Source organism: Biomphalaria glabrata, chromosome 6 (genome assembly GCF_947242115.1).
Source record: "Biomphalaria glabrata chromosome 6, xgBioGlab47.1, whole genome shotgun sequence".
In the NCBI taxonomy this organism is placed as follows: domain Eukaryota; kingdom Metazoa; phylum Mollusca; class Gastropoda; family Planorbidae; genus Biomphalaria; species Biomphalaria glabrata.
In genome coordinates, this window is record NC_074716.1 from 29,986,339 (window position 1) to 30,011,201 (window position 24,863).

General features: G+C 36.9%; 1 protein-coding gene across 1 annotated transcript in view; it reads left to right on the forward strand.

The window, feature by feature from the left end:
• Positions 1 to 24,863, forward strand: part of LOC106075430 (oviduct-specific glycoprotein-like) — a 61,769-nt gene that overhangs the window by 8,730 nt on the left and 28,176 nt on the right. The window contains exons 4-6 of the mRNA XM_056033716.1: positions 7,073 to 7,325; positions 18,344 to 18,468; positions 21,198 to 21,330. Of these exons, the coding sequence (XP_055889691.1) occupies positions 7,073 to 7,325; positions 18,344 to 18,468; positions 21,198 to 21,330 (511 nt within the window). The remainder of the gene's footprint in view (positions 1 to 7,072; positions 7,326 to 18,343; positions 18,469 to 21,197; positions 21,331 to 24,863) is intronic.

The following is a 24,863-nucleotide window of genomic DNA, read 5'->3' on the forward strand; positions in this document are numbered from 1 at the left end:
AATGACCCAACATCGGCAATAAGCAATGAGCTACACTCAAAATTTTCTAATCTTATAGACCGTTATAAAAACACCAATCTTAACTCTAGGCCTCGTATTCCCAAGCTAAACATCAAGAAAGAGACAAACACATATATTAATGAAATAAATAAAGTCTTAGCCAACCATTTTGAAACACCAAGAAACTAGTTTGAGACACACCTCGCTATATACTGCGCCGCTGTGGCTGTCACGGAGCTCTCTGGACAAAAGACCTTCGAGCTAGGCCCAATTAATCAGAGACCAAAACAACATGTGCCAGCATGGAAAAGACGCCTTGAAGACAATATTAATCAACTGAGGAGCCAAATGGATACAATTGGACAATATCTGGGAAACAATCATTCCGCGAAAATACTTAACAAAATGAAGACAATACTAAGAACAACTGGAATCAAATTGACGGACTGTGATAGCCACGCACGACTCTTATGTTTGAAAGATACTCTGAGACAGAAAGCTAAACTAAAGGGAGCTAGGTTAAAGCGCTACAATGAAACCACCAAAAGAAAGGAGCATAACGCTTTATTTCAGCACATGAGAAAACAGTCCTTCCGTAAACTAGCTGATAATGGTGCTGACAAAATTCAAACCATTGATAGCACTAAACACGGCTCCTTTACCGACTACTGGGCGGCGCTTTGGTCCGACCCGCTACATTACAATGTGCAGGCTGACTGGATCGAGGAAATCCAAACTAAAAACAACCTAATACCAGAAATGCCTGATGAGGATTTCACAGCTGAGGAAGTCTCAGCAGCTATATCAAAAACCCACAACTGGACTGCTCCTGGGCCGGACAATATACACAACTTTTGGCTGAAAAAACTTACAGCCGTACATGCACCACTAACATCAAGTTTTAACGAGCTAATATCAGAACCGTCTTCAATGCTGTTAGAACTCACTGAAGGGAGAACATCTCTCCTCCCCAAAAAAGGGGATCCGAACCAACCATCAAACTATCGCCCTATCACTTGTCTGTCAGTGGTGTATAAACTATTAACTTCACTTTTAAAAAGTAAAATGCATAAATTTTGTTCTGCCCATAAGCCACTAGCAGATGAACAACAAGGTTGCATTGAAGAGTCGATGGGCTTTAAAGTACAGCTAACTATAGATGGTATTATATTGCATCAAGCTAATAGAAGAAAGAGAAATTTACACATGTGTTACATCGACTACAAAAAAGCTTTCGATTCAGTTCCGCCTGATTGGCTATTAAAAACCCTGGATATTCATAGAATCAACCCAAGAATAAAACAACTATTGAAAGTCTGTATGAATAATTGGAAGATAAACCTGCACCTTAATCGTGATAAACTAGGTTCTGTGCACATAAGAAGAGGTATATACCAGGGTGACTCACTATCTCCACTCTGGTTCTGCCTAGCGATTAATCCTCTATCTACATTACTCCAAGACTCTACAAACGGTTTTAGGGTTGACACTAAATGTACAAAATGTGTGTCCCACTTATTATACCTGGATGATCTAAAGCTATATGCAGAAACCGAGCAAAAATTACACATCTTAATCAAAACGGTAAAATGCTTTAGTGACGATATCTGTATGTCTTTTGGCCTGGATAAGTGTGGCATCATAAGCATTAAAAAGGGCAAGGCAACGAACACCTACATTGAATTTGAAGGCATCGAGGAATTGAACTCCGCCTCTATTTATAAATATCTTGGAATAAACCAGAATGCCAAGATAAACCATAAGAAATTAAAAGAGGACTTTCTTGGCAAATATAGGCAAAGAGTTAATAAAATCCTCATAACCAAACTGCCTGGCAGTAATCTCATCACTGCAATAAACAGCTGGGCCGTCCCAGTGCTCCTTTACACGTTCGGTGTGATCAAATGGACTGACACAGACCTACATGACATTGGCAGACTCACCAGAAAATTACTAACCAAGTTTCGATGCCTACACCCCAAGTCATCCACCATAAGGTTATACCTGCCCAGGAAGGATGGGGGTCGTGGATTGCAGAACATCTTCAAATTGTGTAAGATGCAAGTTTTAAAAATACGATCAAAACTGCTCGCCTCCAGCAACAAATTAGTTTCCTTCCTACGGAAATACGACTCCGATGCAACCCCTCCGAACCTACACAACGCTGATGTCAATGTCGGTTTGGACGACGTAGGGCATGAGATTCGCCAATGGGAAGAAAAAACACTCCTCGGAAAATTTCCGACTTCACTACATGGGGACAACATTGATAAGGCTGCTTCCTTAACATGGCTCAAAACAGGTCATCTCTACCCTGAAACAGAAGGCTTTGTTACAGCAATACAGGACAGAGTAATCAGGACAAAAAATTACGAGAAGCATATCCTGAAACTCAATGTTGTCGACAAATGCCGAAAATGTGGGCGAGTCGATTGAACACATTATGGCAGGATGTCCAGCCCTATCAGAATCAGCCTACCTAGGTCGCCATAACCAAGTTGCAAAGTTAATACACCAACACCTGGCTTTGACGTACAAATTGATCGGCAAGGACACTCCCTCTTATTATAAATACTCCCCGCAAGAGGTTCTCGAGTACTGAACATCTGCTGTACTGGGATAGGCCTATTTTGACCGACTAAACGGTAGATTTCAATCGCCCGGATCTGCTGTTCATCGATAAAAAAGAAAAAACCGCTACCATTATCGATATCGCCGTACCACTGTCTCATAATTTAAGAAAAATTGAGATAGAAAAACAAAGAAAATATGGGAACCTAGGCTTGGAGATTAAGCGTCTATGGAAATTGTCCAAAATAACAATATACCCCATTGTTATATCAACCGAGGGGATAATAACAACTGACCTCACAGACATCTTCAAGGCCCTTAACATTCCTAGGAACATCTTCGTTGCCTGTCAGAGGGCGGTACTGCTGCAGACCTGCCACATCACCAGAAAATTCCTCAGTGGAAACTGTTTAAGGGACTACGATGAATTTTGTTTCTCTTTAGCGAAACTCGACCCTGGCAGCGCCAGAGAATGACTACTCGTTCATTTCTAACATAATAATAATAACTGTACTGGGATAGGCCTATTCTGACCGACAAAACGATAGATTTCAATCGCCCGGATCTGCTGTTCATCGATAAAAAAGAAAAAACCGCTACCATTAACGATATCGCCGTACCACTGTCTCATAATTTAAGAAAAACTGAGATAGAAAAACAAAGAAAATATGGGAACATAGGCTTGGAGATCAAGCGTCTATGGAAATTGTCCAAAACAACAATATGCCCCATTGTTATATCAACCGCGGGGATAATAACAACTGACCTCACAGACACCTTGAAGGCTCTTAACATTCCTAGGAACATCCTCGTTGCCTGTCAGAGAGCGGTACTGCTGCAGACCTGCCACATCACCAGAAAATTCCTCAGTGGAAACTGTTAAAGCGATTACGATGAATTTTGTTTCTCTTTAGCGAAACTCGACCCTGGCAGAGCATGAAAATGACTACTCGTTCATTTCTGACATAATAATAATAATAATGATAATAACAATAATAACCGATTTCTAGAAAAATAGTCTAACAGAAATTTGTTGGACATCTCAATCGACCAACATGGTTATAATAGTAATCGGCCCAAAAGCCGTGAATATAATGACTTTGTTATTTTTGCATTAAATGTGTCAGTTTTCATGTGTGCTGTTTATTTTCATTAGTCTACAATGAAAATGCTAACATTTATGAGATTGCACAGTTAATCCTTTTCATTAGAGGAACTGCTTAGAATTTCAGCATTTTTGAAGAAACTATTAGCCTATAAAAAATATATTTATTTCTTGAATCTTGAAAACAAGTTCTCAGATTTTCGAAACTTAAAAACATTGTACAAGATTTTTTTTTAAAAAGTTTAGTTTCCTGAGAAAGAGCAGTTAGTGTGATGATACTAAACGTCTCTTACAAGTACATTTGAACTTCAGCTCAAGGACGAATAGTTTCCTAGCTTAGTAAATTATATCAGTCGATTCGAAATAAAATTAAAGCTTTTTACATTTCAGTTAGAAAACGTGAATTCGATTCAATTTCCACTTTTTATTAAAGAGAGAAAGAATGGAGAAAAGAAATAGTGAGCGAGCGAGGTTCATAGGAAGACAGCAGAAAGAGAGAGAAAGAACGAGAGAGATTAAGAGAGAAATGTATGCCTGCCGCATCTTTATGTTTAAAAATCTACAACTGGACAGTCTTGGGTTCTTAAAAATATCGATGTCTTAATAAACTTATTGCTGTACACAATGAAACAATGAGAAGTAGGTACTTTGTTTACTTTTATGGCATTTTTTAGTAAAATGTCACTATGCATGATGAAATAATAATACAGCTGCTATGATTAAGTGATATCTTTTATCAAATTGAAGCGTAGTTTAAACATTTTACTATGTCTTGTTTCTTTTAATCATTTGTAAACTGTTACGTGTGCAGCATAGTGTGAATGTGGAATGGTGCGAATGCGTATTGAAAGGGTTAGAGAAAGAGAAGAATCCAAGATGGAATAATGTGAACTAAGTTATTATTGATATGTTATTAATGGTTTCTCAACATTAAAATATTCTTCATCTACTAAATATATATATATATATATATATATATATAAGTTTGCTGTACATAATTAAGAGTCTCATCAGCTCTGTACATAAGCCTAAAGCTAAATTGTTAAACATGTAAGGCCTAAATGTCAAGAGGCTATGTACGCTTGAACTTGGCTTGTCTTGGCTACCTATGAAGGGGGCTCTAGGTTCGACACCCGACTCGAGCAGAGAAGTGTTTACTAGGCGCCTAAAGGCAGCACGAAAAACCTTCTCCCAGTTACCCCATCCCACTGGTCCACAAATGAAATTGGACCGTAGCGCTCTGAGCATACGCTAAGCATGAAAGTAGCGCTATCTAAAAGTTATACTAAAAAGATTACAAAGATTGCATTGAAGTCACCAATCCTGGATAAGACTGAATTTTTAATTTAGGGATCTTTGGGCACCTCCACGTCCACCCAGTTTTAATGGGTACCTGACATTGGTTGAGGAAAAATAAAAGGCGGTTGGTCGTTGTGCTGACCACATGGCACCCTCGTTAACCGTGGGCCACAAAAACAGATGACCTTGACATCATCTGCCCTATAGACCGAAAAGTCTGAAAAGGGAAGTTTAGAGGAAGTGTCTGTGGGAGGAGCTAAGGAAAAACGATTTGGTAGAGAAGGATTTTGAGTTTTTGTTTCGGGCTGTAACAAGTGACAAGTCATATATTTTATTAGTGTGGAATTGAAACGTGTACAGTCTAGTCATATATTTTATAAGTGTGGAATTGAAACGTGTACAGTCTAGTCATATATTTTATAAGTGTGGAATTGAAACGTGTACAGTCTAGTCATATATTTTATAAGTGTGGAATTGAAACGTGTACAGTCTAGTCATATATTTTATAAGTGTGGAATTGAAACGTGTACAGTCTAGTCATATATTTTATTAGTGTGGAATTGAAACGTGTACAGTCTAGTCATATATTTTATAAGTGTGGAATTGAAACGTGTACAGTCTAGTCATATATTTTATAAGTGTGGAATTGAAACGTGTACAGTCTAGTCATATATTTTATTAGTGTGGAATTGAAACGTGTACAGTCTAGTCATATATTTTATAAGTGTGGAATTGAAACGTGTACAGTCTAGTCATATATTTTATAAGTGTGGAATTGAAACGTGTACAGTCTAGTCATATATTTTATAAGTGTGGAATTGAAACGTGTACAGTCTAGTCATATATTTTATAAGTGTGGAATTGAAACGTGTACAGTCTAGTCATATATTTTATTAGTGTGGAATTGAAACGTGTACAGTCTAGTCATATATTTTATTAGTGTGGAATTGAAACGTGTACAGTCTAGTCATATATTTTATAAGTGTGGAATTGAAACGTGTACAGTCTAGTCATATATTTTATTAGTGTGGAATTGAAACGTGTACAGTCTAGTCATATATTTTATTAGTGTGGAATTGAAACGTGTACAGTCTAGTCATATATTTTATTAGTGTGGAATTGAAACGTGTACAGTCTAGTCATATATTTTATTAGTGTGGAATTGAAACGTGTATAGTCTAGTCATATATTTTATTAGTGTGGAATTGAAACGTGTACAGTCTAGTCATATATTTTATTAGTGTGGAATTGAAACGTGTATAGTCTAGTCATATATTTTATTAGTGTGGAATTGAAACGTGTACAGTTAGTCATATATTTTATTAGTGTGGAATTGAAACGTGTACAGTCTAGTCATATATTTTATTAGTGTGGAATTGAAACGTGTACAGTCTAGTCATATATTTTATTAGTGTGGAATTGAAACGTGTATAGTCTAGTCATATATTTTATTAGTGTGGAATTGAAACGTGTACAGTCTAGTCATATATTTTATTAGTGTGGAATTGAAACGTGTACAGTCTAGTCATATATTTTATTAGTGTGGAATTGAAACGTGTACAGTCTAGTCATATATTTCTTCAGTTGTGAAATTGATCTAGTATTAACATGAATCTATAATTTAATGAGCTTTGAAAGAGATTGTTCATTTGATCTAGTTTTATTTTGTTCATACTGTATATTGCACTGATTCCTAGTTATTGAATAAAAGTTCTGTATTTTAAAAGACAGGATCTTCGTTATTTGAATCTCTAAGACTTATTTGGATCTAGAGATATAGCTATAGAATCCCCGGCAAGTCACAGGAACATCTTGTAACCTAGCTAACATCTCAAGAGAGCTGTGACAATCAGCTATGCAGGGGAACTAAGGAATACATGAAAACAGGACAAGGGGCTAAGAGCCAAAAGAGTTCTGGAACCACTAATTTCAATCTATAAAATACAATAAATTTAGTTTGAAATGACCTGGCTCCACAACGAGGATACATAATCTAGATACTTTATTATATTTTCTCTTGTCTTGTTTTCTTTTATTGTTGTTATTTTATTGTTGTTTTTTATTGTTATTGAAATTTTATTGTTATTGTTATTCCAGATATTCTTGGATGTCCACCGCTAAGAGACAAAACTCAAGATTGAAATTTGTATTGAATTTTTTTAGTTATGTTGGCGAAGAAAAGTTTTATGAAATGTACAAAACGCCAACTAAAAGAAGCAGCCTAATACAATCAATTATACAGAGTTTACGTAACAATGGTTTTGATGGATTGGCATTACAATTGGCAGCCGGCATAGGAACTACTGAACCAGAGGATTACGACAGAAAACTCTACGCTGACTTTTTAGAGGTTATCGTTTCTACTTGAATTTTATTTCTATTTCTATATATATATATATATATATATATATATATATATATATATTAATGGGGAATTAACCATTAGAAATGAAAAGCAATAATATATTTATCACTAAATGAAATATATGCCTAAAGATTTTGGCTCTGCAAATTATTATTTTTTCAACTAAATAAAATCCCAAATAACATCCAAGTCTTCGAAACATAAATTAGCCAATGTTGTGGCTATGCGAGAATATAGAAAATTATTATGGAGTGTATGATTGTGTGTACTGGATAAATTTTAAAGGATTGGTGGCATGAGCAATGCGTATAAAGGGACTTAGAAAACTTAGAAAATCTTATCTTATCTTTTATAATACAAAAGTTACTTCAAAAAAGAAGATGAATACGTCCTAATAAGAATTATTTATTACCCTTTAAGCTTATTTATTTTAATTTATCAGGAAAACAAAAGCATGTAGATATTTGTTAATTTAAATATGGTTAATGTTGCTTATAAAAGGATACACAAATTAGGGCCTACTTCATAATATTACTAATGTTAGAACGTAAAGCTATAATAAGTAGTATTAAAATTTCATCATCATCATCATATGTTGTATAATCTGGCTTATGTTGTTAACACAATTATGATTAGATCTCTAAGGTAAACAAACAACTCATTTTCCATTCATCATTTGGTGTAAAATTGATGGTTTCTTTATATAGTAAACTAATTCATCGGAAGTCATTCTTCTAGCACTACCCTGCAACCAAGGACGCCTCAGTGTACGGGACTTATGTAATTGAAAAATGTAGGCGTGGTGCGCACAGTTGGCAGTCCTGTATATATATAGTCTATGTGTGCTACTGTCCAAGTCTCTTTCGTCAGTTCATGTGTCGTTCTAGTTTAATAAAGCCTTGTTTTAGGTTACCTTTCAGTGTTCCTTTATTTCCTATTAAACCAAATTTAAATCCTCTCTTGCGAAAGTTTTGGGCAGTAACCCTGATGATTTTTGAAGAGCATATATGTCACATGTCGACTAGTCCCAGCATACACATTACTTTTTCTTGTATTAGTTTCTTGTCGCCTGATCATGGTGGAAACTCACAACCTGCTCAATAGATTGTGTTAGCCCTAATGCACCAAGAAGTAAGCAATGGTGTTGCTAGGGACATCTATATAACTCTTTGAAACACTGCATTATATCGGGGGTGTAATGGCGTTGGTTTATATTCTGTGAAGCCATTATGACAGTGTCGATATTGCATGGCTTTCAAATCATTTAGTAAAGTTTTTTAGTCCATAACCACGACAATGTGTGTTGACCTCACATTTCCCTAATCGAGTAAGGAGTCAATAACATATAGCAATTTTCCTCCCCACAAAAAAATTAAACATAATACAAAGATTTTCACTGAGTCACAGCCAAGAAACTTAATGTATGCTCTAAAGCCCGCTTTTCCAGAGTCTCTTGATGCCGACCAATCAGTATATTCAAAAATTACTTTCTTCTTAAAGGCGTTGATGGTCTCCTGTGCTAGTATATGAAGGTCATTAAATGAAACCTTAGCTTTTTGGCATAAACTAATCTTTGTAACATGAGATGGTGTGTGTGTGTATGTTTGAGGCCACCAATTGTTAAGTAGTATGTGGGATGACCTATGTAGAATATACAAACTTATATGTTACTAATGTAAATCTGTCAAAGGTAAAGTGCAATCTTGGTTTTATAGTGTAAATCTCTCTTAAGTACAATCTAGGTTGTATAGTGGGTAGATGTTTGTGTTCATGTATTTTACACCATCAACTTGTCATTAGGCTCATGTTTTAAAGGCCACAAATCGTTTCTGGTTTGTGACTAATACAGAGAGTGGCTAAGTTTATATCTTAAGTAATACCAGTAATAACGAGGAGTTACTTGTCACTCTTTAATTATTATTAAGAATATTGGTATTCAATCAAGACACACATAACACAAGAGTAAGATTTGCCTGGTTAACCACGTGACAGTACTATTTTACAAGCAATGTAAACTGCTTTAGAGTTGTCCATTGTTTTGAAATTAAAGTAATGCCATATAAATGATGACTTTTTATCAGCCATTATTATGAACGTCTAATTTAATAAAGGCCCTTACAAGCCACTTTTATACCCTGTATGCCCTAATTGATATTTCTCTCCAAGTAAACAAACTTAGTGTTATCATCTAGTGACCTCAAGACAGTGTCAATATGTCTTAACAATTTATATCCACTATGGTACAAATATACTTGTTACAACACATTAGAAACACAAAAAATCCGAAAAAAAAATTGCCCCCCCCACCCCAATTTTCCGATTGTCTAAGGCGACCCCAGCAAATGATCATTCGACCCCCAAAGGGGTCGCCGCCCTCTGGTTGAAACCCCCTGTCTTAGGGGATTTAAACGATTTAAATTAATTTATTATGTAATTTTTAACATTAGTAATACTGTTATAAACCTGGTGGTGGTACAGATGAGGGTAGTGGTGTGAGTGTAGTCAGCCGACGCAAATCGCCCCTGGCCAGCGCTAGACGAGCGGTCAACCGTGACGAGTTACGGCTGTCAGCCGAGACGAGTGTCAACACGACGGTTCGGGAAGGATCGACGTCGTGAACAGAGCTCAGGAGCGTCACGAGAGTTGTAGTCATCTGACCACCTAGAAACGTCGAGCAGCGTTCTGTCCGGTTCGAGAAGGCCAGTAAGAACCCTATATAAGAGCGGAGGTGTCGCAGTCAAGACGGTTTAGAAAAAAGGCTCAATAGAGCACAGTTCACGACAGAAGGTTCACGACAGGGGTTCAGAACACGGTCGACTACAGCACAGTTCAACGGTGTGGTTCTGTACGGAGCATTACGACCGTTCAGTGCCGAGTACTTTCAAGTACAGTTGAGACGGCTGGCGTCTTGATCTTGGTCTGCGATCGAGTCCGACACAACGAGCCTAGTGTGTGAAGTCGGCCCTGAACTGTTGAACCCAGTGCAAGCCCGGAACGAGACGGAGAGGCCAGTGCAAGAGTTGATACGGCGGTACGGTGTTATCGGAGAGATATTTCTACAGTGTACGTGTTGCCAATTGTACAGTATTGGCTGTTATTTATTCAACCATTAAAGTGTTACGTTATTTTGGAGCCCTGAGTTGTCAAGTTCTTTAAGTTGGTGGTGTATGGTACAGTTCGCAGAGAGCCTGGATAGTGAGATTCGTAACAATACTATCGTTTTTGATTAAGTAATAGTCACATATGGATATTAACTATTTTTATTTTTAATAAACTTAACCAAATTTTGTACCTTTCTCAGCATCCCGTGCACGAGTGGGCGCCAAACAGTTTATGAAACGATGGCCTAATAATTTTAAAAACACACAAAAACAAGATCTTGCACTCTAGATTGTAAATTGTCTTTTCATTGTCTATTTTATTGCAGCTCTTTTCTAACAGTTTCACTTAGATCTATATACTTTTCATGAATTCAAATCTAGAATTCAAATACATGTAATTAATTTTGTAAACAAAAAAAATGACTATATCATTAGAGTGCCAATTATATCTATAGCACGATAATAACATCAAATAAATAGGAGTGGAAGTTTTTTGTAGAATTTAAATAAACTTAACGATAATTAATATGAAATATCAAGAAATAAAATAAGTAATTAGATTTATGTGAAATGTTTGTTGAATTATATTTTCCTGATCAAAAAGACACAAAGATAAAGACACATTCCTCGTCCCATATGCTAGGACAAATTTGTACAAATGCTCCTTCTTCCCTAGTGCTATTAGAGCATGGAATGGGTTGCCTTAGCTAGCCAGGAAAACCAGTGACTTGGCAGAATTTAAGTCATTGGTTAATATACATGACTGAATGCACGACGCGTAGGACGTAATCATCTTCTGTTTTGAAGTAACGACTGTATTATATAAGATAAGATATGAATTATTGTTTTTTTCTTAATTCAAAATGTCCTTAAAATTATATTTGTCTGCAAACTATTTCAGAAGACAAATATCGATGTGACGCCCCACTGAGAAAGGCTCTTAGGGAGTGATGCCCTTAGCCTCCTCACTACATTAATGCGTTTTCCGGTTATAGGGGCAGGTAATCTTCTGCCCAATTTCTAATTTTATATGCCAAGAGCACATCCCTTTCTTTCTCCTTCGATGAAGTCCAGTAGGGAATCGGCGCCGGAGGCGCCATTATCCCGTTGATGGTTAGAAAGGCTTTTATCCAACCACCAGGCCTGGACATGGGGCTCTTCACCCCTGTCCTGTCTGAGGGCACCCAACGGTAGGCGGCCATATTGGTTGACTGAATGGGAAAACCGGGCCGTGCCGTGTACACAGCGCGCCGTCCCCGGTCTCAGCCCACTCGCTATAAGTGGCCGAGAACAGCACTAACTGCGGGGAGCTTGTCTCATATTCCTATACTGTAACCGCCACAATTTCGTGCGAGAGTCGCCACTCCAGGCTCCTGGTACTGATGACGACCCCCTTTGTGGAACGGCGTGGCGGACTTTTTGGACTGGGTTGCAGGTTACTTGTTCCATTCCCACCCCGAGTGAGATAAAAAAAAACAAAAGCTCACCCAGGGAGACCTGCTAGAAGGCCTGGTTCGCTACTCGTTCTTTGCCTGTCCAGATCCACCTCTGGATGTTTCCACCGGAGGGCCACGCTGAGGCGACGGGTAGCTGGAATTTCCTCCGGCTTTCTTTCTCCAAACTTTTCCAACATACTTAAACATTTGAGGGGTGATATCATTCGGCCCGGTAGCCTTTCTGAGCTATGTATTTCCATTGAGCTCATCTTTTTTTAAAAATCTTTTTCAATGTGTGGTTCGTTTTAATCTATTTTTTTTTCATCAGCTTTATCAATGGCTTTGTACACTTTGGGCTTTTTTTGGTAGCCTTGTTGATTGTAACAATTTATTTGTTCAACAAAGAAGCAATTTTTCTCTCTAAGGCAATGGCTACCCCAATTGAGTGACAGTTACAGTTTTTGTACACACCAGATTTCTTAGAAGACTCTAGGCTTTAGAGCCATTGATTAGATCTAACTTTGCATAGGTTAAACATTCTTGTTTTTCCCAATTAATACACGTTTTAATTAGTAAGCTTTCTGTTATATTTTTGCTTGAGTGTTGAATTGTTCGGGGTTTTTTTCGACCTATAGACTAGCCCTTTTTCGAACCGTAAGAAGCTTGCTTACAGATCCAGACTTGTATGTATGTTTTCAAGTAAAGTGTCGAAAAGTGTTGAATGTGTTAAAATTCAATTGTTTTGTTAAAGAGGAAAAAATGTATGGATTTTGTTTAAAGTTATGAACTTAAGAATTGTAAAAGAAAGATACATAGTTAAATTTATAAATAGGGATAGATAGATAAATAGAGATAGAAGGATAGATAGATAGATAGATAGATAGATAGATAGATAGATAGATAGATAGAGAGAGAGGGATAGATAGATAGATAGATAGAAGGATAGATAGATAGATAGATAGATAGATAGATAGATAGATAGATAGATAGATAGATAGATAGATAGATAGATAGATAGATAGAGAGAGAGAGAGAGAGGGATAGATAGATAGATAGATATAGAGGGATAGATAGATAGATAGATATAGATAGATAGATAGATAGATAGATAGATAGATAGATAGATAGATAGATAGATAGATAGATAGATAGATAGATAGATAGATATGACACAATTTCCCAATTCATAGTCTCCTTTCATTTATCACAGTTTACTTTCAAAATACTTTACTTTTTCGGCGGATGGAATTGTTTCACAATTCCTGATGTTAAATTTAACCTTTTTGTCAATGAGTTTGTCATACAGAAATCACGCTTGTGAAGCAATCAGTTTTTTTCTATTACTATCTGCTTAAGTATTAACAGTTTATTTCCATCTCATGGCTTGAACCACACTAAAAGTCAGGACGTTAAGATAAGACGATAATTCTATTCCAAGCTTTAGATTTATTTAGTGGCGTAGTTATGATCCACTATCAATTCTGGGAAAGGAAATTAAAAAAAAGGAAAAAATATATTTTATGTCATTTACATTTGTATAAATGTTAATTAATATTTATCCTCCTAAATGCTATACCGGCTACCTGACTGATTTAGGATGGCACTAAGTACACCAAACTCAAATAAGTACCTAAAATTATATAAGTAAAGATTGGGCCTTATCCATATACATATAAGGAATAAATATAGGACTTTAGTTAGGAAGTATTCCATTAGCTTGATATACATAAAATAATACAATAAGGAATACTAATAGGTCAAATAGGCCGCTTGTTCTCTAAATGGCTTTTGAAAAACCCTTTTTATCCGGATTTAAATTGCGAATATTTTAAATCGGGAAAAAAGCTGACCATTTACAACATAATCTATAATAAGGTTTAAACTATAAAATTAACAAGCATAATACACTGTTACGAATCTCACTATCCAGGCTCTCTGCAAACTGCACCATACACCACCAACTTAAAGAACTTGACAACTCAGGGCTCCAAAGTAACGTAACACTTAAAAGTCAATAAATAACAGCCAATACTGTACAATTGGCAACACGTACACTGTACAAATATCTCTCCGATAACACTGTTCCGCCGTATCAACTCTTGCACTGGCCTCTCCGTCTCGTTCCGGGCTTGCACTGGATTCAACAGTTCAGGACTGACTTTACACACTAGACTCGTTGTGTCGGACTCGATCACAGACCAAGATCAAGACGCCAGCCGTCTCAACTGTACTTGACAGTACTCCGCACTGAACCGTCGTAATGCTCCGCACTGAACCACACCGCTGAACTGTGCTGTAGTCAACCAGACTGTAGTGAACCGGACTCTGAACCCCTGTCTTGCACCGTCTTGACTGCGACACCTCCGCTCTTTATATAGGGTCCCTACTGGCCTTCTCGAACCGGACAGAACGCCGCTCGACATTTCTAGGTGATCAGATGACTACAACTCTCGTGACGCTCCTGAGCCCTGTTCACGACGGCGATCCTTCCCGAACTGTACTGCTGACACTCGAATCGGCTGACCGTCGTAGTTCGTCACGGTTGACCGCTCGTGGAGCGCTGGCCTGGGGAGATTTGCGTCGGCTGACTACACACACACCACTACCCCTCTCTGTGTCACCATCAGGTTTATAACACTGCCCCCTCCTTAGATCTGTCCGTCCCAGACAGAATCAACATCATGGCATTGGCTGTGAAGTTTCATCGCTGTAGGTGGGGGTCGATCGGTGGCAGTTGGCTTGCCTCTTGAGCTTGATGGACCCATCCATGTTGCAGTCAGCTTCCTTCTTCTCCTCCAGTTGGCCTTCACCTGTTTGCCTCGACGTCGTGCTTTCATCGCCACCCACGTTGAATTTAGTAAACGTTTTCTTCTTTTCCTCTAGTTAGCCTTCATCTGGTTGCATTGATGTCGTGAGCGCATCGTCATCCATGTTGCATTCAGGAAAAGTCGCATTCTTCTTCTCCGCCAATTGGTCTTCATGTGACTGCAGTGATGTCGTGGTTGCATCACTCTCTTGTTCGGTATTGAGGGCAGCCGCGAAGAAGGACTGGGATGGGCTGCAAATCCACAGGACAGGGAATTGTGGAACAGGTCATCATCTTCAGCCTTGTCTGAAGGGCATGCTCGTGGGGCAGGTTGGCAACACTCCTCGTGCAAAGGTCCCTCGTCTTCGGCTTCAGGCTCCATTCGGCTTTCTTCACCACCATCAGGACCTCTCTCTCTCGTCTATGTATCGGGCCAATCACTTGTTGGTTTCAGACCTTGTCGATGACTTTCGTCTTTCAAATGTCCATCAATGTCAACGTCAGACTGCCTTGAATTCTCTTTACCACCATCAGGACTTTCCTCTCCAGTCTTGGCAGCTGGACCAACGTCTGTTAGGTTCGGACCTGGCTGGTATCTCTCGACTTGCATATGTCTCTCAACGGCTTCGTCAGGTTTCAATGGGTCCTCATGATCACCACCAAGGCTCAATATTTCTTCCATCTTTCTTTCTTTTCCCTTCTCAAATTAAAGACCTTCATATATGTCATTTGCTTTTGTCCCTATAATTGTTAGAAAGGTGGCCACTCTGACCTCCTCTGATTCTTCCGCCAATTTAGTGGCTCCGGTGAAACTTTTGCCAATTAGCGGCTATATTACATCGAGTGGCTCGGGTACAGGAAGGAAATTTCTAGCCGCCCTTGTAAGGCGTAGCCCTGTAATTGTTGCCTATTAATTATTGCACAGAATAAACCTTTATCTACCGATTAATGATTACCTCTGATAATTAATACACCGCTGCCACCATGTTAATTAAAATCTAGGTTAACAGTCAGCAATAAACAAACAACCACAATAAGTCTTATCATGGGCGTAGCCATGGGGGCAATAACCCCCCCCCCCCCGAAATGAAATCCCCCCCCTAAATCATCACTTACCACAGCTCAGCCGAGTGGGTTTTGAGTTAAAAATCCTCTACCAGGGGGTTTTGAGTTTAAAACCCCCTACCAGAGGGTTTTGAGTCCAAAAAAACCTATCAGGGGGTTTTTAGATAAAAATTCCTCTACTAGGGGGTTTTGAGTTTAAAACCCCATGCCAGGGGTTTTGAGTTTAAAACCCCCTACAGTGGTTTTGAGCTTAAAACCCCCTACCAGGGGTTTTGCAGTTAAACCCCCCTCTTCTATAAACAAAACTAAAAAAATGCAAACGACAATCCCCATATTCCAAGAAAACAGCTAAGGAAGATTTTGACTTTAAAACCGCCTCCAAAAATTACGATAAACCCCCTCTCAATATAAAAAAAGCAAATTACACACTCGAATTTAACCCGACCTCTCCAGTTGGGATTTGAAGCTAAAAAGTACCTCTTCAATATAAAAAAAACAAATTACAAACTATAAAATCTATGAGCTTAGCCAAAGGGGTTTTGAGTTTAAAACCCCCTGCCAGCAGGGTTTGAAGCTGAAAAATACCTCTTCAATTTAAAAAAATATAAAAAATTACGCACTCAAAATGCTATGAGTGTAGCCAAAGGGGGGTTTGAGTTTAAATCCCCCTTCAGAGGGTTTTGATGCTAAAAAATACCTCTTCAATATAAAAAAAAAGCAAATTACAAACTAAAATTCTTTGAGCGTAGCTAAACTAATGAGAGGTTTTGAGTTTAAATCCCCCTCCTCCAGATGGCTTTTTTTTTTAAATTAAAAACCCCTCCAATCTCTCTCTTCAATATTATTTTAAAGCAAACTACAGTCACCAAATTCTATTACCGTAGCTAAATAAGGTTTTGAATTTAAAAAAAACAATAAAACTTCTGAGATTTTTTAGTTTAAAACCCCTCAACAGATGATTTTGACGATAAAACTTTCCTTTTCGATATAAAATCTAAAGCGAAATACAGGCATGTAATTCCAAGAGCGTTGTCAAGAGAGGTTACAAATTTCTACCAGGGGCTGGGCTCCATTAATAAATTGTGAATAGTCATCTGCCGAAATTAAAAAACACTAAATGTGGCTCAACAAAAATGGCTAAGACAGATTTTAGGAGTCAGTTATAGAGATCCGGTCTAAATCAAAGAAATCATATGCTGAACTGGGAGTCGAACCCTTAGTAAGGTTGTGACAGAGCGTCGCATGAGGTTTTGCGGGACATGTTCTCCGACAAAATGAATTACGCATAATAAGAGTTGCGGAAACAGCTTGCCCAAAAATGCACCGAACGGTGCGAGAGGATCTAAGTCAGTAAGAATAGCATATTAGGTTTTTGAAATAAAACTTTTAAATAGCAAGATAATGCACTGTAGATACCTCAGAATATGCATTTTGTTGGCTTTTAATACCAGAAACAGTGCTCGGCGGCGGGGCTTAGCCCCGCGCTGGGGGAGCGCTATGAGCTCCCACAGACCCCTTTGCTAGCAAGGGCGGGGAGTCTACAAGTTTTCCACTAATTCCAGGAAGAACCTATTCTAGGGCACAATAAACGTCTTCCGAAAGGGTCAGAATGTAATAAAGATTAATTATGTACACACACACACACACACATATATATATATATATATATATATAATTTTTTTCCGCGGGGGGGGGGGGGGGGGGGGGCGGGGGATCCAATACTTTATTATGTTGAACGCGTGCACCTTTGCGCACCATATTAACAGCCAGATTACTTTTGCTTATGTATCTCACAATCTTGGAGTTTTTTTTGGTTCAACACTATCTTTCAACCTACAAATACGCCAGCACTACAATGGTATTTATCTGCAGCTGCGCAGATAAGGCCAGATCCGACTATATTTGACGACGGATTCAACAAAAAAGCTAACTTTAGCATTCATACTCTCCCGTCTTGACTACTGCAACGCCGTGATAGCAGGTATACCTGATGACAAAATCGCAAACTGCAGCAAATTTAGAACTACGCTGCATATTATTAGTCCTACGGAAAACAAGACGAAATTCTACAACAAGGTGGTCCACTTTATAATCAATACATCTACAATAAAAAAAATTACTTCTACTTTAGTAAACTGATCACTCCATATGCTTCTCAGAGAACGCAGCGCTCCATGGACTGAACGCTTCTAGTGATTCTACGTTTCTCCCTCAAACGTTACTTTTTGCGGACTTTTTCACTACAGGGACCAAAAGTTTGGAACATACTCCCCATTGCTCTCAGACAGACAACATGCTTCATTACATTCAAGAAGAACATAAAGACCAATTGGTTTAAAAAAAATTAAGTTTGTCATTTTAGCTTTCGTGATTATGATTGTAACGCTATCAAATCACCTTTAGCCTACATCATGTTTGTTATCAGAGCTCTATCAATTAAATTATTGATATATAATGATATAAAATATATTTCTTTATTTTATATTTCTGGAAGTCTTTTAAGAATAAATATTGAAATAAGATAATTTTAAAGTATTTCAACCGTTCACATTGTGTCCAATTGAATTTAAAAAGATATTATGCTAATTCTAATAGGCTATCCGAAATGCCGTTGACGAAGAAGCCAAAAAAACAGGCAAACCTGGACTTATGTTATTTATGTACTTTTCTCAAACACCCAGAAATTTAGCCAAATACTTTGATGTTCCAAGAGTGTACAGGTATTTAAAACATTTTATTTTGTGTGTAGTTTAGTATTTCAAAATCATTTTTATCTTTGCAACCAACTTTCTTTTTGTCACTTTGTATAAATAAACAAAATTCTGTTACACGTCAATAATTCTTACACATCTAGACTATTTCTAATTTTCAATATTTACCAATAGATTTTTGCCTACACTGTCACTTAAGTTTATCTTATAATTAATTATTATATATTAATTTCACCCTAACTATTTCCGCTTGCTATGTCCAACTTTACCACTAAATCCCACCTTTCCCTCTTCTCGCTCAACTAAATCCACCACATTGGCGACCACCCCTTTCTTTTATCACTCCTTAAAGCAGGAAAGACAAACAATGTCCTTCTACGGACGCTGGTCATGGGCGCCAGGTGTCTGGCGGTCATAATAGACACCACATTGGTAGTGCCCTGCAAACCTACCTTACCCCGCACTTCTGGACTCGCTTCACTCTTTGCTGTACTTTTTTCTCCACCCCTACCCTCATCTTTTTTTGGCATTTCCAGTTGCGACTTATAATCATCAAAAGTCGATCTATCCTCGTGGTGGAGAATCTTTGATTCCTGGCCCCACAACCTTCGCTCATCTCTTTCGACACCTTTATAAATCGTTTCTCCAGCTCGCTGGCAGATTTACTCCAAACTGGAACTACAATACATAAGACGACTGAAGGGGAGTCCGCAGAAAGCATGCATCTTTTTGGGAAGTCCTCTAGTGGAAGTCTACAAGTGATAGCATAGGGATTTCTTTGTGGCTTTATAGTGATTTCGTTTAGATTGTTCCTGATTTTATTACCTTTAATTTTGTTCTATTTTTTTTTTTACTTTTGTCTTACCTTTTTTTTAAAATAACGTTTGTGTTCATATTGTCAGGAGCAGGTATGGCGAGAGTGATTGTGTTATTTCTTTGTACTATTTAAGTATGAAAGAGTTATATCCCTTTGTTTATTTCTCCTCTTCTTCCCCCCCCCCAAGGCATGAATGTGAACAGTATACACGTGATGTCTTTGAATGGGGGTTTCCGTTGGTTGTTAGAGTGAATTGGTAGTTCGTTATTATGTTCCTGGACTGGTGTTGTATGTATAAATTATAGATTGGAGTTTGATATCATTATTTGTGCTCTTTGATTTTCTAAGCAGTAAAGTATCATTATTATTCCATGGATTTAGTGTTATTATGGAGTTGGAATTAAATATATTTAATAGTAATTGATCCTAACTGTATAACAATTCTCAAGCCCCTATCGAGCCATAGGAACCAAGTCCAGCCAAGATTAAGTGAACCCTAACACATATGTTCATATATGTGCAGCCATTTTTTTTTATTGAGAATAGGAATTTGGAGGAAGGTCTCGTCCATCCTCCAGGTACCTTACTTCTTAAATTGTCCGGACAGAAGGCAGTCAGAGCCACTATGGCGTCAATTGTTGCCGCCTTAGGGCTCAGACCGGAGGAAAAGGTTCCACTGTACTTTTTTTGAAAATCCATTTATTTGGTACCCGCTTGTTTCCTTGCCGGTCGTGAGGACTCGTATCAATGGAAATATCTTTGGAACGGAGGATACCTTCAGGGTGAAAGTGACCACCCTGGAGAAAGATAAATTTAACTGTTACTCTCCAAATCTAATATTTTGATTTCTAGACTTAAAGTGTAAATTTTTATTTCCAAATGTCTAGAGTCTAGATCAATATTAAATGTTATAAAATATTAAAACTAAACAAATCTACTATTTTTAAATTTAATATTGCGTTCATTCTATTGATAGATTATCTAGGCTTTTTTTTAAAACATAAATCTAATCTAAATTACATCTACATTATTTCAAATTTATATTTCATATCTATATCTAGATATAGATTTTTAGAATGCTAAGTCAGATTATTAGCTTAGGTAGATCTACATTCTCATTCTAATTCCGTAAAAATGAAAATGCCAATAGCTCTGTTGCTAACTGTGCTGGGACATCGAGCAGACGTTTCCAAGTACAAGCTCGATGCCTTGTTCTTTTCTTTTTGTTTTTCAATTACAAATCATTACCAAAATATATTCTAAAATGGCTTGTCTGACATATTGTGCGTATCCGGCAGTTGTCATGCCGTAGTGTGTAGTATATCTCTTTTTCTTAATAGGAGACTATTAGTTTGTTATTAAATTAACAGCAAAGCCTGGTCGTGCGGTTAGCGTGCTAGACTGATTATCTCGACGGTTTCAGGTTCATACCCTTCTCGCTGCCATCCCCGTAGTCCAGCGGGAGGTTAAGATAAGCAAGAAAATTGTCTCTAACTTTGAAGAAACATCCGAAACATGTAAATCATTTTACAGCAAAAAAAAAAAATTACAACGCCAAATATATTTTTGAAACATTATTACTTTGACAATAAAAACAAAATCACGTCTTGAATATTCCTTTCGAATAGGCGGATCCGAAAGGGATCGACAGCGACGGGCCTGCTCTGAGTTAGTGTGATAACAAAAAACTCTCTTTGTAATTTTTTCGGGATTAGAGCCTGACGACTAACTGACTGACGGACAGACCCCTTAATACTAACTGTTGCTTTTTCGCTTTTATGAGCTGCAAAAAAACACAAAAGACATATCTTTAAAAATACAAATTGTATGAGTTTATTTGTATTGATCATTTTCTATAAAATGAAAAATATTACGAATTTTAGAATTTTTAAATAGTAATGTAGACCTAAAACACTTTCAGATATATGGATTTCGTTATAATTCACGGATTTCTTTATTACGAAATCTATGTTGGACCTTCGAAAGGGATTGATATAGTTCAAGGTCATACAAACAGAATATACAGTTTAGATCCAGAAGATGATAGAAGCTTGGTAAGTTGAAAATTGCACTATAAACATCTTTTTTTTGTTTAGTTACTAGGAATTGAAACTAATTGTATCAACGAAAAAGATTACAAATAGATTGTATGCTATGACACAAACTAAAATTTAGATATACATGTTTTAACAATTTCAATTAGATTATCAGAATATATGAATTTCAAGCTACCAATGATGAAAATCTTCTCAAACTCTATATAATAACAGTTATACCAAATACAGGACATCCTGTTTGTCCCCTATCTGCATACGGCTAGTGTGAAAGTGCATCATTGTGCACATGTAGATAAATGGGCTATTCAATATTTTCATTACAACTATAGAGTCCTAGTGAGAGTGCATTACTAGTTCTTGCAAATAAAATTAAAATAAAAACTATTTTGCACTGAACCATATTACTTTGCTCCTTAAAGTGTTTACTATAGTCGGAACATTCACTCCTTCGAACTCTCTTTTTTTTTGGCCCGTGAAAAATAATATCTGTCCAAGTGAAATGAAATGGGCCATTCTTTTGCCTTTTCAATCTTTCCCTTTCTCTCTCTCTCTCTCTCTCTCTCTCTCTCTCTCTTTCTTTTTTTCTGTCTTTTTCTGGAACTCCAAATATTTTTTACACCCTGACCATCGTAGTTTTCCTAAAATTTTAACTTGATTAGGAACGATCCGCTTTATAATGCACTCCCCAATACACATCTATTTCTTTTCACATTATTAAAAGAAACAAAATTTTAAACCCCTTCGTTTGTGGAAGCGCAATTTAACACATTATCCCCCACATTTTTTTCTTTTAAATATTCAGTTTTATTGGACCACATAAGACATTACAAAAAGAATTTATGAAAAAGTCTATATTAGATCACACTGGCAGTGTACACTACCAGGAAGTGGCTCCGTGAACAAATGTGCAAATATTTTTTTATCTTTAAGATAGAAAGATAAGGTCTAAGATTGCAAAACACAAAAGTAAGCATTTTTATTGTTAATGTTTTAATGTATAGTAAAACAAAAGCATGAAATGTGCAACTATATCCGGTACAACTTAGTACTAACCAGGTATATATTCTACAACTGAGCAAATAACAACTGGGTTGTGAGATATTCAATGATTATATTCTATAAAATATTTTAATAGTTGAAGTGAAGTTGAACCAAACACACTGAGCATCTACTGTTATTGGATATGCTTATTAATTATGTAATAATCAGAAATTGTTTTTAATATTATTTTTCTTTCATTGATTCGTGATAGTTGGCTATTCGTGAGTGACTCAATTTAAAAATAATTATACATTTTTAGAGATGACATACTAGGGTTATACAAAATATGGTTTGATATACCACTATGAACAAATACAAAATTGTGTGGCTCAATTGTCATTAAATGGCAAATATGGGTTGTCTTTTCATTTATTTACTATCAGAAATCAGATTAAAATCTTATTATGTGACGATGTCTTTGTAAACTGTTTGAAATCCTTTATAGAAAAAGTAAATATTAATTAATTATTACTATAATTATTTTCACATAGACTTATATTTATCAGATTATAATTTACTAAATTAAACAAAATTATTTTAAAATGATAGTCTCGGATAAATTTATTTAAAAAATTATATTAAAAATTTATAGATAAATAATTATTGCATTAATGTTTACATTTTTCAAATGAAAACCTTTTAAACATTAAAAAAATTAGTTCTATAATTTCAAATTTTATGTGAATGTTATTTATCAGTTAGGAATGTTAAAGCACAAAAATCTAAGTTTTAAATCAAGTAATGATTATTGATGATTCATATGCCAGTAATTGATTCCTTTAGTAGCATATACTAAAAAAATACACTGGGAGTGTAGGTCACAAAACTAAATTTAAAAGAACATCATTACATATTAAATCAATTAGATATTTAAATAATAAAGAATACTTTATGTTTTTAAATCTTTTTATAAATAATTCATATAAATGTGATATTACTTACATTTTCCAAACTGGTTTCTTTTTTAGCGGCCCCTGTAAAGGCTATTAGGTTTGTGCAAAATCTCCGTCTGTCCATTTCATGGGCGTAGCCAGGATTTTTTTTCGGGGGGGGGTTTTGGGGGGGGATTTTTTTTCTCCCCCCCCCCGCGAATTTTTTTTTAATATGTATTTATGTGTGTGTGTGTGTACATAATCTTTATTACATTCTGACCCTTCATTCTTCCGGAAGACGTTTATTGTGCCCTAGAATAGGTTCTTCCATGAGTTAGTGGAAAAATTGTAGATTCCCCGCCAATACTAGCAAGGGGGTCTGGGGGAGCGCTAGGAGCTCCCCCAGTGCGGGGCGAAGCCCCGCAGCCAAGCACTATTTCTGATATTGAAAGCCAACAAAATGCATTTTCTGAGGTATCTACAGTGCATTTTCCTGCTATTAAAAAGTTTTATTTCCAAAACCTAATGTGCTATTTTTACTGACTTAGACCCTCCGCGCCGTTTGGCGCATTAGCCGTCAAGCTGTTTCCATAAAATTGTAGATTCCCTGCCATTACTAGCAATGGGGTCTGGGGAGCGCTAGCGAAGCCCCGCCGCCAAGCACTATTTCTGGTATTGAAAGCCAACAAAATGCATATTCTGAGGTATCTACAATGCATTTTCCTGCTATTAAAAAGTTCTATTTCAAAAACCTAATGTGCTATTCTTACTGACTTAGATCCTACCGCGCCGTTCGGAGCATTTGACGTCAAGCTGTTTCCATAAAAATCTGTCACTGGTAATGTCTGAAGCCTCTTCCCACCTGCCATGAGGACCTCAATGAATGAGTGGCGTCAAGTTGTACTAGGATATCATTGCAACTCTTCTTATGCGTAATTCATTTTGTCGGAGAACATGTCCCGCAAACCTCATGCGTCGCTCTCTCACAATCTTACTAAAGGGTCGACTCCCAGTTCGGCATTGGATTTCTTTGATTTAAACCCGATCTCTATAACTGACTACTAAAATCTGTCTTAGCCATCTTTGTTGAGCCACATTTAGTGTTTTTCAATTTCGGAAGATGACTATTCACTACAGCTTATTAAGGGAGCCCTGCCACTGGTAAAAATGTGTAACCACTCTTGAATACGCTCTTGGAATTAAGTGACTGTAGTTTGCTTTAGATTTTATATCGAAAAGAGAAGTTTTATCGTCAAAATCATCTGTTGGGGGTTTTCCACCTCAAAATGCTCTGTAGGGGGATCTTAAACTCAAAACCATTTGGAGGGGTTTTAAACTTTAAACAAACGCCATCTGTAGAAGAGGGGTTTAAACTCAAAACCCCCGATTGGATTGGCTACGCTCAAATAATTTTAGTGTGTAATTTCCTTTTTTTTTTTTATATTAAAGAGGTATTTTTAGCATTAAACCCCTCTGAATGGGGGTTTAAACTCAAAACCCTTTTTGGCAACGCTCATATCATTTTGAGTGCGTAATTTGCTTTTTTTCTTACACTGAAGATGTATTTTTTTAGCTTCAAACCCCCCTGACGGGGAGTTTAAACTCAAAACCCCTTTG